This window comes from Lutjanus erythropterus, chromosome 21 (genome assembly GCF_056507025.1).
Source record: "Lutjanus erythropterus isolate fLutEry1 chromosome 21, fLutEry1.hap2, whole genome shotgun sequence".
Taxonomy (NCBI): Eukaryota; Metazoa; Chordata; class Actinopteri; order Lutjaniformes; family Lutjanidae; genus Lutjanus; species Lutjanus erythropterus.
The window spans coordinates 29,920,261-29,939,723 of NC_139337.1; the positions used below are offsets into that span (position 1 = coordinate 29,920,261).

The window sequence follows — 19,463 nt, forward strand, 5'->3', positions numbered from 1 at the left end:
GCCAGTGGTTCCCAACCTGTGGGTGGAGACCCCCCGAAAGGATCCCAAAGGGGTCAAGAAAGAGATTAACAGGACAGGAGAGCAGGAAAAAAAAACGTGTCTCTGCTCCCAAAAAATAACTGAACTTTGCTTTCTGTCTCGTAAATCGTGGAATAATTTTAGTTTTTATTAAGTATTCAAATTAAACAAAGGAAAAAAGTAACACTTGAGGAGTAGACATTGCCTTGTGTTTTTTACAGGATAACAAGCTGAACAGGTTGGGAACCACTGTTCTTAGCAACTGATGACAACTGTTTATATTAGAGCACAATGACATAAACCTCATCCTTGAAGCTGCAATAAAAACCTCAAGTAGTTCAGTAGAGAAATAGCTGTAGTGAGCAAAGATGTATCTTGCAAAAAAATTTATAATTTTTTAATGCATAGCCTGTTAATCGACTCAAATGCAACTTAAACTTTGTCATTTTTTCATGATAGGCTTTAGTTGTTAAACACAAACATAGATTTGTTTACAAATGAGTGTTGATGGTCGTCTCGTGCTGTAAAAAGTTTCACACTCTTGGTGAAGCTTGAAGTTTGAAGCAGTGCTCATTCCAACCTTTTCTACTCCTCAACTGTTAGAGATCATCTGTCACGTTATTATGTGAGCAATTAATCTAATTTACAGGAGTGTACACAGTTTAACTCGACCTTCTGTGTTCAGGAGAAACTTGAGATTAGTGTTTTCAGAGTTGCACTGAATTCTGACACAGCTATAGACATTTGCTCTGGCCGTGTCAGGGGCAAACAACAATGCAAAACATCCTACATGTCAATACAAAAGTTTTGCGGTAAATACAGTCTGCTGAAGCTCAGAAGATTTTTTTTGTTGAGGTGGTAGTTGTTACGTAAATATCCTGTGAGGGGTCTGTCTGTTCGTGTGTGCAGCACTGCTCCTCTTTCCTAAAGCAGTTAACATGATTTATTGGACATTTCCTCTTGACAAAATTACACATATTTCTGTAGAGAGTTTGCCACTAATGCACCAGTAGTTCAGGCGGACCAAACTGTACTGTACACTACAAAAGGCAGCTATACAAGTGAGTTATCTTAACAACAAAACTGAGCTTTTCAAGGCAACAAATAGAGGTATGAAGTAGCACATTGTTGCTGCTTGATTTTATGGTGCATCTGCCGCAAATACTGCAAAAGGGACACAAAGAGATGGTCAGGAGGTTTTTTTTGTTTGTTTGTTTAAGTAGAGTTGTATGAGGTACTTATCAATAGTAAGTGTATTACCAATGTACTTCTGTGGAACAAGGTCAGCAGCAAAATGTATTTTAAACACCAAAAAAAAAAAAAAAAAATTATATATATATATATATATATATATATATATATATATATATATATATATATATATATATATATATATAACTTTAAGGGTACACCATATTTAGAATATTTTACGTTTTTTTAAATGGGAAACTGCTGTTACATGAGCCAGATATCACTCTGTCCAAACCAACCAAACTCCATTAGCAAAAACAGTAATTTTACATCGCAGAACACAGGGGTTGCTGGTCTACTGCTGCTTCGATCATTTAGATTGTTTGTTATTATGCGATTTTGGTGATTTTACATGGTTAGTTTAGATTCACCCAAGTCACACAAATAATAGGAACAATCTAAAAAATAAAGGAAGTGGTAGACCAGCAACTCCTGTCTTCTGCAAGATAAAATTACTGGTTTTTCCAATGGAGTCTGGTGGCTTTGAAGACAGTCATATTTTGCTTATATAATGGCAGTTTTCCATTAGAAAAGGCTATCACTTTAGTTTAGCCCCCCTACCTAGCATTAATATGCACTAATAAAATGCTTACAACACACTATAATATGTTATTTGCATGTTTATATAGTGCACAGCTCAAACTACCACCTTAATCATGATCATGAACATCTGACAGCCCAAGAAAAAACAATCTGAGCTTCAACATACTTGTATTCACTGAAGGACTTTTGTATTGTGAGGCGTTTCTGTTATTTTGTCCACCCCCTGGAGAATGTAATATACAAAGGAATAACAATAGAGGACAGAATGGAATCAGGAAAACCACAGGTGCATTGAAGTAGTGTTGAAATGTGTTTTTAAGGTGAATTTTCCGTTTAAATCATCTGGGTGTTGGGCTGAACCACAAGGCACACTCTGAGGGGGGGTGAGGGGGAGGTGGAAGACTGCAGAGATCTACCAAACTGTAAATATGTTGTTATTTATGCATGTTATATGTTCTGTCCCTGTTTAGTCGAGAAGATGCATTAAAAATAAACATATTCTAAACTCTATGTGTGGACCGTGTGGTTGTGTCAGGTACATGATGGTGGCGTTGGGTCAGAACATAGATAAATCTGGACTCTTTCAGTACAAACTGATGCTACTTCTCGGCCTACATGCTCCCGTTGGCCGGCGAGGCGAGCTCTGCTATCTTGTTGTTAAGTTTCTGATTGGTCCAGTCCTTTGTTATGTCGTCCAAGTGGCTGTCGAAATCCACCAATAGCGTGTGATCGCCGGACTCCAGCATCTGACTGGCTATCGCACGAGTCTCCTCCCACTGTCTCAGCATTATCCTGAACAGAGCACAAAACAAACAAACAACAACACAAGGACGGGTCAGTGTTAATGTTCAGATAGTGTTTGTGATGACTCAAAAGTGGGATCAGGATCCAGTATCAAAATCCAGTATTTGTCTCCTCTGACCCACATGAACCCTGTGGGGTTTTTCTAATTTACTATGGTGACATCTGTGCTCTTTTTCTCTTTATTTTTTGTGGTTAAAGGGTAATTCCAGAATTTTTTAACCTCTAACCTTCATATTTCTGGGTATAGCTGCAAAAACAAATCGATTATTATTAGACCATAAATTAACTGCCAACTGTTTTAATAATTAAATTATTGTTCTGGGTCATTGTAATAAAAATTGGCCAAATTCCCTGATTTAAGCTTCTCAAATGTAAATATTTTCTGGTTTCTTCAGTCCTCTTTGACATTAAATTGAAAGGCTTTGGGTTGTGGACAAAACAAGACATTTGAGGACGTCACCTTGGGCTTTTCAAAACACTGATCAACATTTTCCACCTATTTTCTTGCATGTTACAGACCAAACACCTAATCGATTAATTTAGAAAATAATCAACAGATTAATTGCTAGTTGCAGTCCTGTTTTTGGGTCTAAATGACAAGTAAGTTTACTGTTTGAAGTCCAAACTAACATTAAAACAAAGTCAAACAATAACACAAAGAATCTAATCAGTCGAGGCAGTGGTAAATCAATTCTGCAAGGTAAAATTTACATTTTTGTAAAATGAGTGTTGTGGCTTTGAAGACAGCTACACTGTGGTTAAATGAAGATGATCTTACTCTGTAACAAAAAGTGCTACCTCTGTAAGGATCCTTTCTATAGTGTGGTAAGAAAAACAATCTGAGCCTGTCAAAAACAAGCACTTTTAGGGGACAGACTTTGATGGGTGAATAATTTGCCCCCAAAGATTAAATTATAGCCATTGCATTAATCATTTAGACCCCACAATATGTAAAAATAAGGCCCAGGCTACAAATCGCCAGAAATAAACTTAAATTTCCGGCATGCTCAAATTGAAAATACATAAAAACAGGTGGATGTAAACACAGAGATCAGTGCTTTCACTCTTAATCTGGCTGCCTGTGAACCATGTGATGTTCTAAAAGAATGATTATGTGACTCTAACTAACCGCACTGATGTAATGCGCCAGTGACCATTTTCATTCTGAATTACCAATAGTGAGTTTTCACCATTAAAAAAACACCAGAGTTCAGCAGAAGGTGTGTCATGGGTTTTTCCCACATCTTCATTCAACAGTGTGGTCTTTCAGTTCGAGAGCATGACTCATTGATTCAGATTTTATAATGTTTTCCCTCAAAAACCTGCACTCTCACACTCAAATAGCCCCTACTCGCTCTGCTTCTACAACTGCATACTTGTCTCTCAGATATATTGTTGCTTGCACAGATTTTCCCTCCAGCTTCAGCCCCATTAACTCACAGTCTGTGCAAAAACCCTGTCAAAATGAAGAGTGAAATGATGTCTGCCTCATCGCGGGTGCATTCACTTTACTTCTTACAGCATCCCATCCTGCCCTCCAAGGCTTAAGAAGTAAAGTGAATTCACAGGCAAGCAGGGCAAAAAAAATCTGAGAGCTGAAGAGAAATCTGAGGGCAGACATCAGTGTGCTTTTTGAGTTTGAGGGCAGGTTCTTAAGGGAAAACATAACAAAATCTGAACCTGAAATCAATGAGTCATGCTCTCAAATTGAAAGAACTGAACGACAACACGCTTGAATGAAGCTAGGAAAAAAAATCCCCGTATGTCATTTATAATCACATGAGTTAATACAAATTTAAGACTCATTTGTAGTTTAACCTACACCTACAGTATGTGTGAAAACGATGCAGCTAATAGTCATAATTACACAAGAAAATTCACTCAGTCTGAGTTTACAGCACTTCCTCTCAAGATGGGTGCTGCTGTAAACAAGCTCTACACATCAAACCTGTCAGACTGTAGACTTCAGGGGAAAAAAGTGGGATTTGGTCTTTCAAAGCTAAATAAGAAGGTGGAGTCTGTTTACAGCCCGAGAGGCTCAGCTCGTCCAGCTGGCTGTCACTTACGTGTGTTTGTCTTTGAGCGTCCATCTTGAATCTTTGCGCTCGTACATCACGATGGGAGGAACCCGATAGTCTGGAGACATCTTACTGCCATCGAGCTGTGAAGCACAAACAGATGAACAAATATTCACATGGATAATATTCTAGAAATTTATTACCGAATAATAATCTGCCTTTTCATTTATAAATCATCAAAAGTTTTGGTGGTTTTTGCGTAAAAACAAGCAAAAACATGTTCAGCTTCGAGAGAGAGACAATCACTACACTGATTGATCAACATTTTGTTTCACCACTAGCTTATTTCTCATGTCTACAAAACAACAGGTAAGGTTATGGTGTTAAAACAAATTTATTGAGTGATTCTTACCATTAATAAAACTGCATTTTCAAACTGCTCAGAAATCTTATCGGCTATCTTCAGCGCACACGGTGTCGGACTGTTGAGTTCAAAAGATGAAAGCAGATTAAACAGAAAGTGAGAAAAGTTTACATTTTATTGAATTTACCAACACTAATATTTTAGGAAGCATCTTCAACATATGAGAAATTAAATTTATTAGGACTCAGCAGCAGGACACTCACCTACTATCTGATACGCAGGCGTTGGCTTGATAGTATCCCACTATCCTCTGCTGCGTCTGTGAACACCACACATCCACCTGAAAACAGGACAGACACTGTCACTTCATCAAATGCAAAACTGGAATCTCCTCCAGGAAGAGCACAGAATATTCTCCTTCAAGATGAGTCAGGCCTGCTCAGAATCGATCACCAGCGATCGCTGCACTGTTATTTTCTTGTTTGTCTGTTTTATTTTTTTCCCTTCTTCACCCTGTTTTTCATTCTTGATATGTATGCTCAATAATCTCCAAACAACCAAACAAAAAGGCTGATAATCAGATGGATTCAGGTTAGTTTCCCGGGATTTTTTAACTCAGAGACAAATAAATTGCATTTCTTATTTCTCTGCTGGTAGCTCCTGATGTCAGTTAATTTAGTTTCCAAATCATCTGCATTATAGTCAGTTTAACAGTAAACTGCTTTAATGTCTGCAGAACATGACCCTCTCATAAAACAATTTATAACTAGGCCAGGCGCGTACCAGGAGGTGTGTAATATTAGTTGTTCACTTCCCTGTTTTTAATGGTTATCTTAGCCAGTAACATCCTGTTTTAGATGGTACTTCTATTCATTAAAAAAATATACATTGGGTTATGCTGTAGATTTCAGAACTTGACTGGTATTTGTCAGAAGTGACCTCATTCAACTGCGTTATTCTATACATTATAACATCATGCATATTTAACGCTGACCAGTAACAGTTTGGTTAGATTTGCTGTCATTTAGGATGACAGGAAAAACCTGCTAATATTTACAAAAGACAGTGGAGACTGAGGACATTCAGACAAACATTTACAGCAGGAAAACTGAGAGTTATGACGCAGGGCTCCAGACTAACTTTTCCACCACTACAGATGAAACAGTTTGAAAATTTCAGATCACAATTATAGCGACCAAAATGATCACAGCTATCATTATCGTGTTTTTGTTAAACTGTGCTAAAAACTGCTAAAAAGTACTGATACACACACTGAAATCGTTTCACCAAGTTTTATATTGAAATCCTCTCATTGATTTGAAATGACGTCATGTCCTTTGCAACATCAATGCTTTCAGTGATGCAAAACAAACCAACGTTGTTGCTGCATCCAACATGTTGCTAATTTGAGCTGATGGTGGACAGTATTTAATGTGAGTTTTTCAAGTCCCTGTGATTAAACATGGTTTTAATAATACGAACGATAAAAAACGATAATACTAATCATCAGAAATCCTGTGGTTTTTTGTGAAACTGTCTGCAGATATGCTCGCATACTGTTTTTGTTAATCGGCCCTGTGAGCGCAGGCATCAGCTGATGCTCAAAATGACAGATGGGGGAGCAGATGTGATTTTATGCCTTTAATTGATGGAAAGCTGAAGTGAAGACAGGAAATGGAGGGAGAGAGTGGGAGACTCACAGTCTCCATAGACAGGGTGCACACTCTACCAAGTGAGCCACACAGCCACCATTTGCCCAAATGATTAATTGATCCATCACTGCAAAAGAGCCCTAATAACAGTGCAGTATAATTTAATATTGGCTCCACAAACGTATAATTGGAAATCTTTATTTAATCTCCTGACATCATTGTAAATGACAGCACCCCCTAAATGATAGCTCAAGATTAAATAAAGGTTGAATACATGGCTGTTAACTCATTGACTGTTCTGTGTCTCTGATGAGAATACATTTATATCCCACTCTCCTCTTCACTGACTTCCCAATTATTGAAGTGTTGTCTTAGCTACACTGTATGGCACAAAACAGAGGGACATGCAAACATTACAACCATATGCTAAACAAGACTTTCTATCAGATTTTGGTACGTGGCTGCAAAGATTTGCTCTGTATAAAGCAAATATGTAATTGCCAGCAATCTGGATAGTCTGGAATCTTCTGCACATTCAAGCAGCTGATTACAGGCAAGACACCCAACTTTGCACCACATTTTTCTGCAGGAGTGCTGTCTACCTGTGTGAGGGCCAGTTGAGTGATGGGAGCCAGGGGCAGGTGGGAGTGAAGCAGCGGTACACAGTCTGTCACACACACAGCGCCGCCTGTCGTGCTGGACGACAACAGCAGCCCGTTGATGCTGCACCGTGGAAACAGACAGCAGTGCAGGTACATCTTCACATAAGCCCGACAGGACAGCTCTACCTCGCCCATGATGAATGCTGAGGGGACACACAGACACAAAGGCAATGAAAACACAGGCTAAATCTACTAAAGCAACACATACAAACGACGACGAGAAATTTCCCACACAGAAGAAGCAGCAGTCGTCTCATCTGGCGCAAAACACTACACAAAACCAGAACAACCCTTCCCCCATGCCTGTGTTTTAACTGGATGTAGCGGTTAGCTAACTTAAAGCTAACTAGCCGGTTGCTGTTGCTGCACTATGTGTTAGCATTAGCATCCTGGCAAACCAAGCAGAGCTGAATTAAGTCTTACCTTAAGAGGAATGTAATGAAATAAGCAAACAACAAAATAAACGCTTATTGTCTAAATTTCAATTTTGTCGGTTCATCTGAGTTTCTAAACGGTTTTAAGAGACCTGTAACGATCAACTGTTTCGCCTGAGAGCTGAAAAAAAGTCGTCTATGAAACGGCTACTTCTGGTCCCGCCCATAAGAGTTAAATGTAATTATTTGATTGGCGGAGACGCCGGTCGTCTGTAATCTAATTGGAGCAACCAGATGGCAATCATCTAGCTTTCTTCCGCTGCTGTATAATGCTGAGAATCTACAGCAGTACTCCCTCTAGCGGACAGGATGTATTTGAATCAGGTCATAAAAACATAAATAAATATAAATATATAGTAATAAAATATACAATAAGAGGTATGAGGGAAAAGGGTCTTAGTCTCTAATATGTGACAGAAATATATACATAAAAACAGCGATATATGGAAAATGTGAGAAGAAATAGAAATAATGAATATGAAATGTAAAATTTATGTACAAAATTAAAATTATGTAGCTTGTAATATTAGTAGTGTGTTAGTGCAAAGTATGAAGGGATAAAAAATAGGGATTAAATTAAGAAATCAAGAGCGACAAACTTGTCTCAACTAATGTGAAAAAAGCCAAAACAAATTATACATACCTAAAAATAAGATAATAGTTATAAAAATCTGTAAAAGAAAAGCACAATAAACTGCCACTCTTTTAAAGGACATTGTGTAACACTTAATTTTCAAGCAGCAAATTCTTTAATTTATTTCAATTTTTTTCATTCCCAGCATCTACTTACATCTTCATGATCCTGCTCTCATGTTAGTTCACCTGCACAAGATAGAAACTGTGTACATGTTTTGTGGTTATGTTTAAAGCACTCGTATAAAAGAATAAACAAAACAAAATATGGAGGTAAATAATATAAATTAAATAAAATGCAACATCAAAATGTAGAGAATAAGGGTTACAACAAAAGTATTCATGTGACAATGTGTTATATTTCCATTTTATACATTACAGCACAGCATGACAAAATGCCATGATTACAGTGTCCACACGAGGGTGCTGCATGTAAAGTTTTCCTCTGTCTCAACAAGTCCCATGTCCTGTTGTAAACATTAATGTGTATTAATTCCAGGTTGATGTGAAATGGGTCGCGGCATTTAATAGTAAAAATGCAGTACTTCCTTTTTGGCCCACAAAGTCATGTTAGCAACCTCAAGTCAAAGATGGTTCACATCTGAGAATATATTCAAGTTATTCTGGCATTGAAACTTCCCTATCAGTGTGACAAAATCTGACATGAAACCTGGTTCTTGATTTCGTGTTCAGCTAGAACATCCCAAACTACTCTAAGTTTCACCACGACATTCTTGAGCAATGTTTAATTACACCCTCTCAGCAGGTAAGAAACCAGTCTATGTAAAAGCTGTTGCATCTGTGCATTTCACTGCATCTCATCCCCTCTGGCTAAAATAGTACAAGTGGAAGTAATTTTAAATCTGAACCAGAGAAGCTGATGCCAAATTGCATTGTTGGCTTCAAGAGTTGAGTACCAACAAAAGATGTAGAATGTTTTGTAGAATCACTGATGCTGGATTTAATTCATAAGCAGTTGGAGTACAAAGAGCTGAAAAGTGAAAAATGGTCTAAAATGTCTAGTGAGACTCTTCATGCAGTTTTAAAATTGAAAAAAAAATTCACCTTACTTCAGACCTTTTCCTGGCCCAACTTAGGCCCCATAAACAGACCAGTGGGTAGAGAATACAGTTTAAAAACTCAATATTGAGACAAAGATAAGAACACAAGCTTTTATTTTAGACAATACAATGGTTCAGTTGAACATCTGAAGCATCTTCAGTGTGGGGATTCCTAAAAAGACAAAAACAGTATATTAACATGTGTTCAAAAACTTGAAAATCATCTGAATGCTGAGTTTAGACTTACCCTGTTCAATGCTCCTCAGAACTTGACTCCAGCACATAGCTATGTCTTGAGTGGGAAGCGAGGACCCTGGGGCTGCTGGGGCACCTGCAGCTTCTGGTGCCAGTACAGGAGCTTTTTCATCACAGGTGTCTGCTTGGGGAGATAGCGAGGTAACTGGGGAAAATTGGTCCAGTACAAACTAGGTTTAGGTTGCATGGATGGGTAGTTGCGCTGCTGAGGTTGCTGCTGCTGCTGCTGCTGCTTGGCCTGGGGGCTAGGCCGCTGGGGCACCTGGGGCTGCTGGGGCAGCTTGGCCTGGGGGCTAGGCCGCTGGGGCACCTGGGGCTGCTGGGGCAGCTTGGCCTGGTAGCTGGGCACCTGGGGCTGCTGGGGCAGCTTGGCCTGGTAGCTGGGCACCTGGGGCTGCTGGGGCAGCTTGGCCTGGTAGCTGGGCACCTGGGGCTGGTGGCTAGGCCGCTGGGGCGCCTCTGGCTGCTTGGGCTGATAGCTGGGCACCTGGGGCTGCTGGCTAGGCCGCTTGGGCGCCTCTGGCTGCTTGGGCTGGTAGCTGGGCACCTGGGGCTGCTGGCTAGGCCGCTTGGGCGCCTCTGGCTGCTTGGGCTGGTAGCTGGGCACCTGGGGCTGCTGGCTAGGCCGCTTGGGCGCCTCTGGCTGCTTGGGCTGGTAGCTGGGCACCTGGGGCTGCTGGCTAGGCCGCTTGGGCGCCTCTGGCTGCTTGGGCTGGTAGCTGGGCACCTGGGGCTGCTGGGGCAGCTTGGGCTGGTAGCTGGGCACCTGGGGCTGCTGGCTAGGCCGCTTGAGCGCCTCTGGCTGCTTGGGCTGGTAGCTGGGCACCTGGGGCTGCTGGGGCAGCTTGGGCTGGTAGCTGGGCACCTGGGGTTGGTGGCTAGGCCGCTGGGGCGCCTCTGGCTGCTTGGGCTGATAGCTGGGCACCTGGGGTTGGTGGCTAGGCCGCTTGGGCGCCTCTGGCTGCTTGGGCTGATAGCTGGGCACCTGGGGCTGGTGGCTAGGTCGCTTGGGCACCTCTGGCTGCTTGGGCTGATAGCTGGGCACCTGGGGCTGCTGGGGCAGCTTGGCCTGGTAGCTGGGCACCTGGGGCTGCTGGGGCAGCTTGGCCTGGTAGCTGGGCACCTGGGGCTGCTGGGGCAGCTTGGCCTGGTAGCTGGGCACCTGGGGCTGCTGGGGCAGCTTGGCCTGGTAGCTGAGCACCTGGGGCTGGTGGCTAGACTGCTGGGGCGCCTGGGGCTGCTTGGGCTGGTAGCTGGGCACCTGGGGCTGCTGGGGCTGCTTGGGCTGGTAGCTAGGCACCTGGGGTTGGTGGCTAGGCTGCTGGGGCACCTGGGGCTGCTTGGGCTGGTAGCTGGGCACCTGGGGTTGGTGGCTAGGCTGCTGGGGCGCCTGGGGCTTCTGGGGCTGATAGCTGGGCACCTGGGGCTGGTGGCTGGGCACTTGGGGCTGCTGGGGCAGCTTGGCCTGGTAGCTGGGCACCTGGGGCTGCTGGGGCAGCTTGGCCTGGTAGCTGGGCACCTGGGGCTGCTGGGGCAGCTTGGCCTGGTAGCTGGGCACCTGGGGCTGCTGGGGCAGCTTGGCCTGGTAGCTGGGCACCTGGGGTTGGTGGCTAGGCTGCTGGGGCGCCTGGGGCTGCTGGGGCTGATAGCTGGGCACCTGGGGTTGGTGGCTAGGCTGCTGGGGCGCCTGGGGCTGCTGGGGCTGATAGCTGGGCACCTGGGGTTGGTGGCTAGGCTGCTGGGGCGCCTCGGGCTGCTTGGGCTGATAGCTGGGCACCTGGGGTTGGTGGCTAGGCTGCTGGGGCGCCTCTGGCTGCTGGGGCTGATAGCTGGGCACCTGGGGCGCCTCTGGCTGCTTGGGCTGATAGCTGGGCAGCTGGGGCGCCTCTGGCTGCTTGGGCTGATAGCTGGGCAGCTGGGGTGCCTCTGGCTGCTTGGGCTGATAGCTGGGCACCAGGGATTGGTGGCTAGGCTGCTGGGGCGCCTGGGGCGCCTCTGGCTGCTTGGGCTGATAGCTGGGCACCTCTGGCTGCTTGGGCTGATAGCTGGGCACCTGGGGCTGCTTGGGCTGATAGCTGGGCACCTGGGGTTGGTGGCTAGGCTGCTGGGGCACCTCTGGCTGCTTGGGCACCTCTGGCTGCTTGGGCTGATAGCTGGGCTGCTGGGGCACCTCTGGCTGCTTGGGCTGATAGCTGGGCACCTGGGGTGCCTCTGGCTGCTTGGGCTGATAGCTGGGCACCAGGGGTTGGTGGCTAGGCTGCTGGGGCACCTGGGGCTGCTTGGGCTGATAGCTGGGCACCTGGGGTTGGTAGCTAGGCTGCTGGGGCGCCTGGGGCTGCTGGGGCTGATAGCTGGGCACCTGGGGCTGGTGGCTGGGCACCTGGGGCTGCTGGGGCTGATAGCTGGGCACCTGGGGCTGGTGGCTGGGCACCTGGGGCTGCTGGGGCAGCTTGGCCTGGTAGCTGGGCACCTGGGGCTGCTGGGGCAGCTTGGCCTGGTAGCTGGGCACCTGGGGCTGCTGGGGCAGCTTGGCCTGGTAGCTGGGCACCTGGGGCTGCTGGGGCAGCTTGGCCTGGTAGCTGGGCACCTGGGGTTGGTGGCTAGGCTGCTGGGGCGCCTGGGGCTGCTGGGGCTGATAGCTGGGCACCTGGGGTTGGTGGCTAGGCTGCTGGGGCGCCTCGGGCTGCTTGGGCTGATAGCTGGGCAGCTGGGGCGCCTCTGGCTGCTTGGGCTGATAGCTGGGCAGCTGGGGCGCCTCTGGCTGCTTGGGCTGATAGCTGGGCACCAGGGATTGGTGGCTAGGCTGCTGGGGCGCCTGGGGCTGCTGGGGCACCTCTGGCTGCTTGGGCTGATAGCTGGGCACCTGGGGCACCTCTGGCTGCTTGGGCTGATAGCTGGGCACCTGGGGCTGCTTGGGCTGATAGCTGGGCACCTGGGGTTGGTGGCTAGGCTGCTGGGGCACCTGTGGCTGCTTGGGCTGATAGCTGGGCTGCTGGGGCACCTCTGGCTGCTTGGGCTGATAGCTGGGCACCTGGGGTGCCTCTGGCTGCTTGGGCTGATAGCTGGGCACCTGGGGTGCCTCTGGCTGCTTGGGCTGATAGCTGGGCACCTGGGGTTGGTGGCTAGGCTGCTGGGGCACCTGGGGCTGCTTGGGCTGATAGCTGGGCACCTGGGGTTGGTGGCTAGGCTGCTGGGGCACCTGGGGCTGCTTGGGCTGATAGCTGGGCACCTGGGGTGCCTCTGGCTGCTTGGGCTGATAGCTGGGCACCTGGGGCGCCTCTGGCTGCTTGGGCTGATAGCTGGGCACCTGGGGCACCTCTGGCTGCTTGGGCTGATAGCTGGGCACCTGGGGCGCCTGGGGCTGCTTGGGCTGATAGCTGGGCACCTGGGGCGCCTGGGGCTGCTTGGGCTGATAGCTGGGCACCTGGGGTTGGTGGCTAGGCTGCTGGGGCGCCTGGGGCTGCTTGGGCTGATAGCTGGGCACCTGGGATGCCTCTGGCTGCTTGGGCTGATAGCTGGGCACCTGGGGTGCCTCTGGCTGCTTGGGCTGATAGCTGGGCACCTGGGGTGCCTCTGGCTGCTTGGGCTGATAGCTGGGCACCTGGGGTTGGTGGCTAGGCTGCTGGGGCACCTGGGGCTGCTTGGGCTGATAGCTGGGCACCTGGGGTTGGTGGCTAGGCTGCTGGGGCACCTGGGGCTGCTTGGGCTGATAGCTGGGCACCTGGGGTTGGTGGCTAGGCTGCTGGGGCACTTGGGGCTGCTTGGGCTGATAGCTGAGCACCTGGGGCTGGAGACTAGGCTGCTGGGGCTGGTAGCTAGGCTGCTGGGATACCTGCATTTGTTGGTAGCTAGGCACTTGAGGCTGCTGGGGCAGATAATCAAATTTTGCCATCTGTTGGGGTTGAAGTTAACAATGAATAATGGAGTTCAAACACAAATTTGTAGTTTGGCATCTGTAAAAGAAATTAATAAGTCAATGCAATGTAGTTACTTGCCTCATTTGTATTTGAAGTTGAATCATCTTCTAGTGGTCCAGTGCTCCATGAAGATTTGCCTCCAGTGTTAAATCTGCTCAAATCTGGCAGAGAGCCTGCAATGACACACATTATCACACTTCTAAGCAGAGCCAATAATATGAACTGTTGATCAAGTGTTTTGGTCCATGCATAGAATTAAGTTATATCACCAAACTCACCCTTTGTTTGATGACTTCCAACAGCTATCAAAGACAACAGCAACCATCTAGACAAGATGTCCTTAAGTAAGTAACTGCATGCTTCAATACTAAGATCAACAAAAAATGAGAAAGACAAAAATTCTAACTTACCTTGAGAGAACCCCCATGGTGTCAGCCACAGTTATAAGCCAATGAAACTCAGTCACTTCTGTCAGCACCTACCAAACCACACAACTGAACCAGTGTGAAAACAATGTAGTATCTGAGGTAACACTGGAGCTCTTTATATAGCTGTGTCCTTTTACCTCACTGATTAACTGGACACAGGTGTGATTGTTGAGGGCAGGTGTGGCTAATTATCAGACAGGAGGGGTTCACTGCATCATAGGAAGAAGAAAATGCTAGTTTATAAATTTTCAGAGGCTCTTTTTGCATTTAACTATTTGAACTTTGGAATCAAAAACTTTTTGGACTGATTGTGCAGATAACTACAAACACCTGTATTGTGAATGTAACAATCATGACTTTTGGTAGTGAGGATGATGATTGGGATTATGGAGGAATGGAGTGGCAGACAGTGGCAAATCTCAAAAGAAAGAAAAAGAAAAAAGACAATGTGAGGATCAGCTCTTCAAGCAGTTTGGAGGAAACCGATGAAACAGTAAAGAGAGTGAGGGCAGAAGCCGGGAACAATGATTGGAATGGGAATTGGGAATTAGTTGGCAGCATTAAGATGGATGGTAATGTGGATAAATGCACTACCAAAGTTACAAACATGATAATTGGAGCTGCCTCAAAGAGTATTCCTAAAACTGTGATAAGAGGAAATACATGAGTTGTGCCATGGTGGAATGACGAATGTGGTTTAGCTATTAAAGGAAGGAATATTGCCCTTGAGTGTGGACAATCTGATTGAATACAAAAGAAAAAGAGCCATAACATGCAAAATAATTAAAACTGCTAAAAGGAACATTTGGAGAGACTTTTGCTCTACTATTGGAAGAGAAAGAGATGTCAGTCATGTATGGAATATGATCAAAAAGATGAGTGGGAAAAGGGCTGCTAATAAAATATCAGTTCTTGCAAATGAAGATTGCCTAGCATTAACAGACGTGGAAAAGGCTAATCTTTGAAAATCTGCAAGTGTCCATAGTGGTAACCATCTAACAGACATACATAAACGAAGGAAAGAAGAAGTGCTGAAAGATAATGAAAAGGTGCATAACAAAAAGGTGGAATGTAGCTCAGCTACAGATATGGAATTCACCCTCAGGGAAATGAGGAGGGCATTAAAAGGCAGCAGGAATTCTGCTCCAGGACCGGACCAGCTGAATTATGCCACATTCAGACAATTACCAGAGGAAACACTAGAAATTGTGTTAAAACTTTGAGAAAGCTTATGATTCTATGTGGTTAGAAGGCCTGTTAATCAAAATGAATAAGTTAGGTTTATGTGAATGCTTATACAACTGGATCATAGACAGTAAGCACATGGAAAGAGTCCAAGTGTTTAAGTATCTCACTTTATGGATTTATGACAAATATGCGTGGAAAAATCATATTGAGAAAGTAGAGATCAAATGTAAAAAAGTGTTAAACCTCATGAGGTGTGTGGCCAGCCTGACATGGGGAGCTGACAGAGAGGCATTATTACACATACACAGGGCTCTGTTAAGAGCCACCTTGGATTATGGATGTACGGTGTATGACAGGTTGCAATATAGACCATTAAGACTTTGTCCAGGAGCAGTTAAAACCACACCCATCAATGCATTGCTTGTGGAATCCAGTAAACTGCCATTGTATTTAAGAACTAAATTATCGTTAACATATTGGATAAGAATTCAAGGAGAAGGAAATGGAAATGTAGCTTAATCTGTTCTGCAGACCTGTTAGGAGTATGTAACATTTGCTGGCAAAGGGTTTGGATGGGCAATTAATAAGTGAAATAGTACAAATTAGATTCCAGACAACAGTCCAGCAGTTATTAGCAGCATTCCCCCATGGATATTTCCACAACCCAAAGCAGACCAGCAAATATTAAAACAGTGGATAGAGAATAATCTTGATGTAGGGTATCTGGCTCAAAAGCATCTTAACCATTATAGCCATCTACATTTTAGACAGTTCTAAGCACCCAAATGAGCATGTAGGAGTGGGCATATACATCCCTCAATTTAATAAAGGTATTGTCAAAAGAATTTTAAACAAGCGGTCTCTGTGCACAGCAGAAATGGTAGCAGTAAGTCCTCAGTGGGTAGAGCAGGTCAAACCAGTTAAAATACTCAGATGTTCAGATCTAAGTTGCAATGCACAGTATAAAAGAAAAAAGGAGAAAACACTCAAGATCTTTTATTGCACGTGTACTTTATTTTACTGAACCTTGGGATAGAGGTCCACTTCTGTTGGAACCTAGCACATGCAGGAAGAGAGAAGAGACAATCTGGCTAAAAATGTATTAAACCAATGGAAATGTGTTAGAACTGTGTTTTGGGAGATGAAAAGCAAAGGCAATCAGGGAATTGACAAAATGGACGGAAATATGGAACAATGGCACAAAGGGTAGGGACCATCTCAAGTCTGTCAGTTAAGATGGAGGGAAATGTAGGAAAGATATCACTTACACTAGGACACAGGATTAAATGGTACATTATCATGAAGGACACAGAATTGGATACATGTGAAACTGTTGCACATGTTTGATGTAGGAAATTCAAAGAAAGGAAATGGTTGAAGGACAGTGTGGCCAAAATGTGAAGGGAATGAGCATTAATCAGGCATGGGTTGAGAGCTTTGCTTAAGTACATACATGAAACAGGTTTATGTCAATGATTTCTTTCAATTCATGAAGTTAATTGAGTGTCAAGTTGTGTGACACATGCTAATGTAGCAGGTGGAAGCATGCACCTAATGTTTGTAGCCCACCATTTAAAGTAGACACAGGCTCATAAACAGACCCGTGTTTAGAGAATACAAAAATACAAAAACTGAACCTTACACAGAAAGATGAGAATGCAAGCTTTTATTTTAACAATACAATGGTTCAGTTGATCTGTGAAGCATCTTCAGTGTTGAAATTCCTAAAAATACAGAAACAGTAGATTAACAATGTTTGAAAACTTTAAAATCATCTGAATGCTGAGTTGAGTACTTACCCTGTGCATTGCTTTCAGAACTTCTCTCCAGGACATAGCTATGTCTTGAGTGGAAAGCGAGGACCCTGGGGCTGCTGGGGCACCAGTGACTTCCCCTGCTGCCAGTTCAAGAGCTTTTTCATCACAGGTGGCTGCTTTGGCAGATTGCGTGGCATCTGGGGAATACTGGGCTGGTAGAAGCCAAGTTGGGGTTGCTTGGATGAATAGTTAGGCTGCTTGGCATGGTGCCTGGGCCGCTGGGGCTGCTGAGGCTGCTTGGCCTGGTAGCTCGGCTGCTGGGGCTGCTTGGCCTGGTAGCTCGGCTGCTGGGGCACCTGGGGCTGCTTGGCCTGGTAGCTAGGCTGCTGGGGCACCTGGGGCTGCTTGGCCTGGTAGCTAGGCTGCTGGGGCACCTGGGGCTGCTTGGCCTGGTAGCTAGGCTGCTGGGGCTGGTAGCTAGGCACCTGCAGCTGCTGGGGCTGCTTGGCCTGGTAGCTCGGCTGCTGGGGCTGCTTGGCCTGGTAGCTCGGCTGCTGGGGCACCTGGGGCTGCTTGGCCTGGTAGCTAGGCTGCTGGGGCTGGTAGCTAGGCACCTGCGGCTGCTTGGCCTGGTAGCTAGGCTGCTGAGGCTGCTGAGGCTGGTAGCTAGGCACCTGCGGCTGCTGGGGCTGCTTGGCCTGGTAGCTAGGCTGCTGAGGCTGCTGGGGCTGGTAGCTAGGCACCTGCGGCTGCTGGGGCTGCTTGGCCTGGTAGCTAGGCTGCTGAGGCTGCTGGGGCTGGTAGCTAGGCACCTGCGGCTGCTGGGGCTGCTTGGCCTGGTAGCTAGGCTGCTGAGGCTGCTGGGGCTGGTAGCTAGGCACCTGCGGCTGCTGGGGCTGCTTGGCCTGGTAGCTAGGCTGCTGGGGCTGGTAGCTAGGCACCTGCGGCTGCTGGGGCTGCTTGGCCTGGTAGCTAGGCTGCTGAGGCTGCTGGGGCTGGTAGCTAGGCACCTGCGGCTGCTGGGGCTGCTTGGCCTGGTAGCTAGGCTGCTGAGGCTGCTGGGGCTGGTAGCTAGGCACCTGCAGCTGCTGGGGCTGGTAGCTAGGCACCTGCGGCTGCTGGGGCTGCTTGGCCTGGTAGCTAGGCTGCTGAGGCTGCTGGGGCTGGTAGCTAGGCACCTGCGGCTGCTGGGGCTGCTTGGCCTGGTAGCTAGGCTGCTGGGGCACCTGGGGCTGCTTGGCCTGGTAGCTAGGCTGCTGGGGCACCTGGGGCTGCTTGGCCTGGTAGCTAGGCTGCTGGGGCACCTGGGGCTGCTTGGCCTGGTAGCTAGGCTGCTGGGGCTGCTTGGCCTGGTAGCTAGGCTGCTGGGGCTGCTGAGGCTGGTAGCTAGGCACCTGCGGCTGCTGGGGCTGCTTGGCCTGGTAGCTAGGCTGCTGAGGCTGGTAGCTAGACACCTGCGGCTGCTGGGGCTGCTTGGCCTGGTAGCTAGGCTGCTGAGGCTGGTAGCTAGGCACCGGCGGCTGCTGGGGCTGCTTGGCCTGGTAGCTAGGCTGCTGAGGCTGCTGAGGCTGGTAGCTAGGCACCTGCGGCTGCTGGGGCTGCTTGGCCTGGTAGCTAGGCTGCTGAGGCTGGTAGCTAGGCACCTGCGGCTGCTGGGGCTGCTTGGCCTGGTAGCTAGGCTGCTGAGGCTGCTGAGGCTGGTAGCTATGCACCTGCGGCTGCTGCTTGGCCTGGTAGCTAGGCTGCTGAGGCTGGTAGCTAGGCACCTGCGGCTGCTGCTTGGCCTGGTAGCTAGGCTGCTGAGGCTGCTGGGGCTGGTAGCTAGGCACCTGCGGCTGCTGGGGCTGCTTGGCCTGGTAGCTAGGCTGCTGAGGCTGCTGAGGCTGGTAGCTAGGCACCTGCGGCTGCTGGGGCTGCTGGGGCTGGTAGCTAGGCACCTGCGGCTGCTGCTTGGCCTGGTAGCTAGGCTGCTGAGGCTGCTGGGGCTGGTAGCTAGGCACCTGCGGCTGCTGCTTGGCCTGGTAGCTAGGCACCTGCGGCTGCTGCTTGGCCTGGTAGCTAGGCACCTGCGGCTGCTGCTTGGCCTGGTAGCTAGGCTGCTGAGGCTGCTTGGCCTGGTAGCTAGGCTGCTGAGGCTGGTAGCTAGGCACCTGCGGCTGCTGGGGCTGCGTGGCCTGGTAGCTAGGCTGCTGAGGCTGCTGAGGCTGGTAGCTAGGCACCTGCGGCTGCTGGGGCTGCTGAGGCTGGTAGCTAGGCACCTGGGGCTGCTGAGGCTGGTAGCTAGGCACCTGGGGCTGCTGGGGCTGGTAGCTAGGCTGCTGGGGCTGGTAGCTAGGCTGCTGGGGCTGGTAGCTAGGCTGCTGGGGCTGGTAGCTAGGCACTTGAGGCTGCTGCTGGGGCAGATAATCCAATTTTACTACCTGTGGGGGTTGAAGGTAACAATGAATAATGGAGTTTCTACCACAAATGTGTAGTTTC

At 47.3% G+C, this 19,463-nt stretch overlaps 1 protein-coding gene and 2 long non-coding RNA genes across 3 annotated transcripts; all 3 read right to left on the bottom strand.

Moving 5' to 3' along the window:
- Positions 1–1,742: 1,742 nt before the first annotated feature.
- Positions 1,743–7,897, bottom strand: emc9 (ER membrane protein complex subunit 9). The gene is made up of 6 exons (XM_084747756.1): positions 7,736–7,897; positions 7,253–7,455; positions 5,262–5,338; positions 5,047–5,116; positions 4,683–4,777; positions 1,743–2,604 (listed from the first exon to the last, which is right to left on the bottom strand). Exons 2-6 carry the CDS (start codon positions 7,445–7,447, stop codon positions 2,424–2,426), a joined length of 618 nt encoding a protein of 205 aa, XP_084603882.1. The 5' UTR covers positions 7,448–7,455; positions 7,736–7,897; the 3' UTR covers positions 1,743–2,423.
- A 1,640-nt stretch (positions 7,898–9,537) lies between these two features.
- Positions 9,538–9,917, bottom strand: LOC146307812 (uncharacterized). Its single transcript, XR_014772758.1, has 2 exons — positions 9,688–9,917; positions 9,538–9,612 (listed from the first exon to the last, which is right to left on the bottom strand). It is a non-coding gene; the product is annotated as an uncharacterized LOC146307812 (long non-coding RNA).
- A 3,773-nt stretch (positions 9,918–13,690) lies between these two features.
- LOC146307813 (uncharacterized) lies at positions 13,691–14,373 on the bottom strand. The gene is made up of 3 exons (XR_014772692.1): positions 14,023–14,373; positions 13,891–13,937; positions 13,691–13,785 (listed from the first exon to the last, which is right to left on the bottom strand). It is a non-coding gene; the product is annotated as an uncharacterized LOC146307813 (long non-coding RNA).
- Between the last annotated feature and the right edge of the window lie 5,090 nt (positions 14,374–19,463).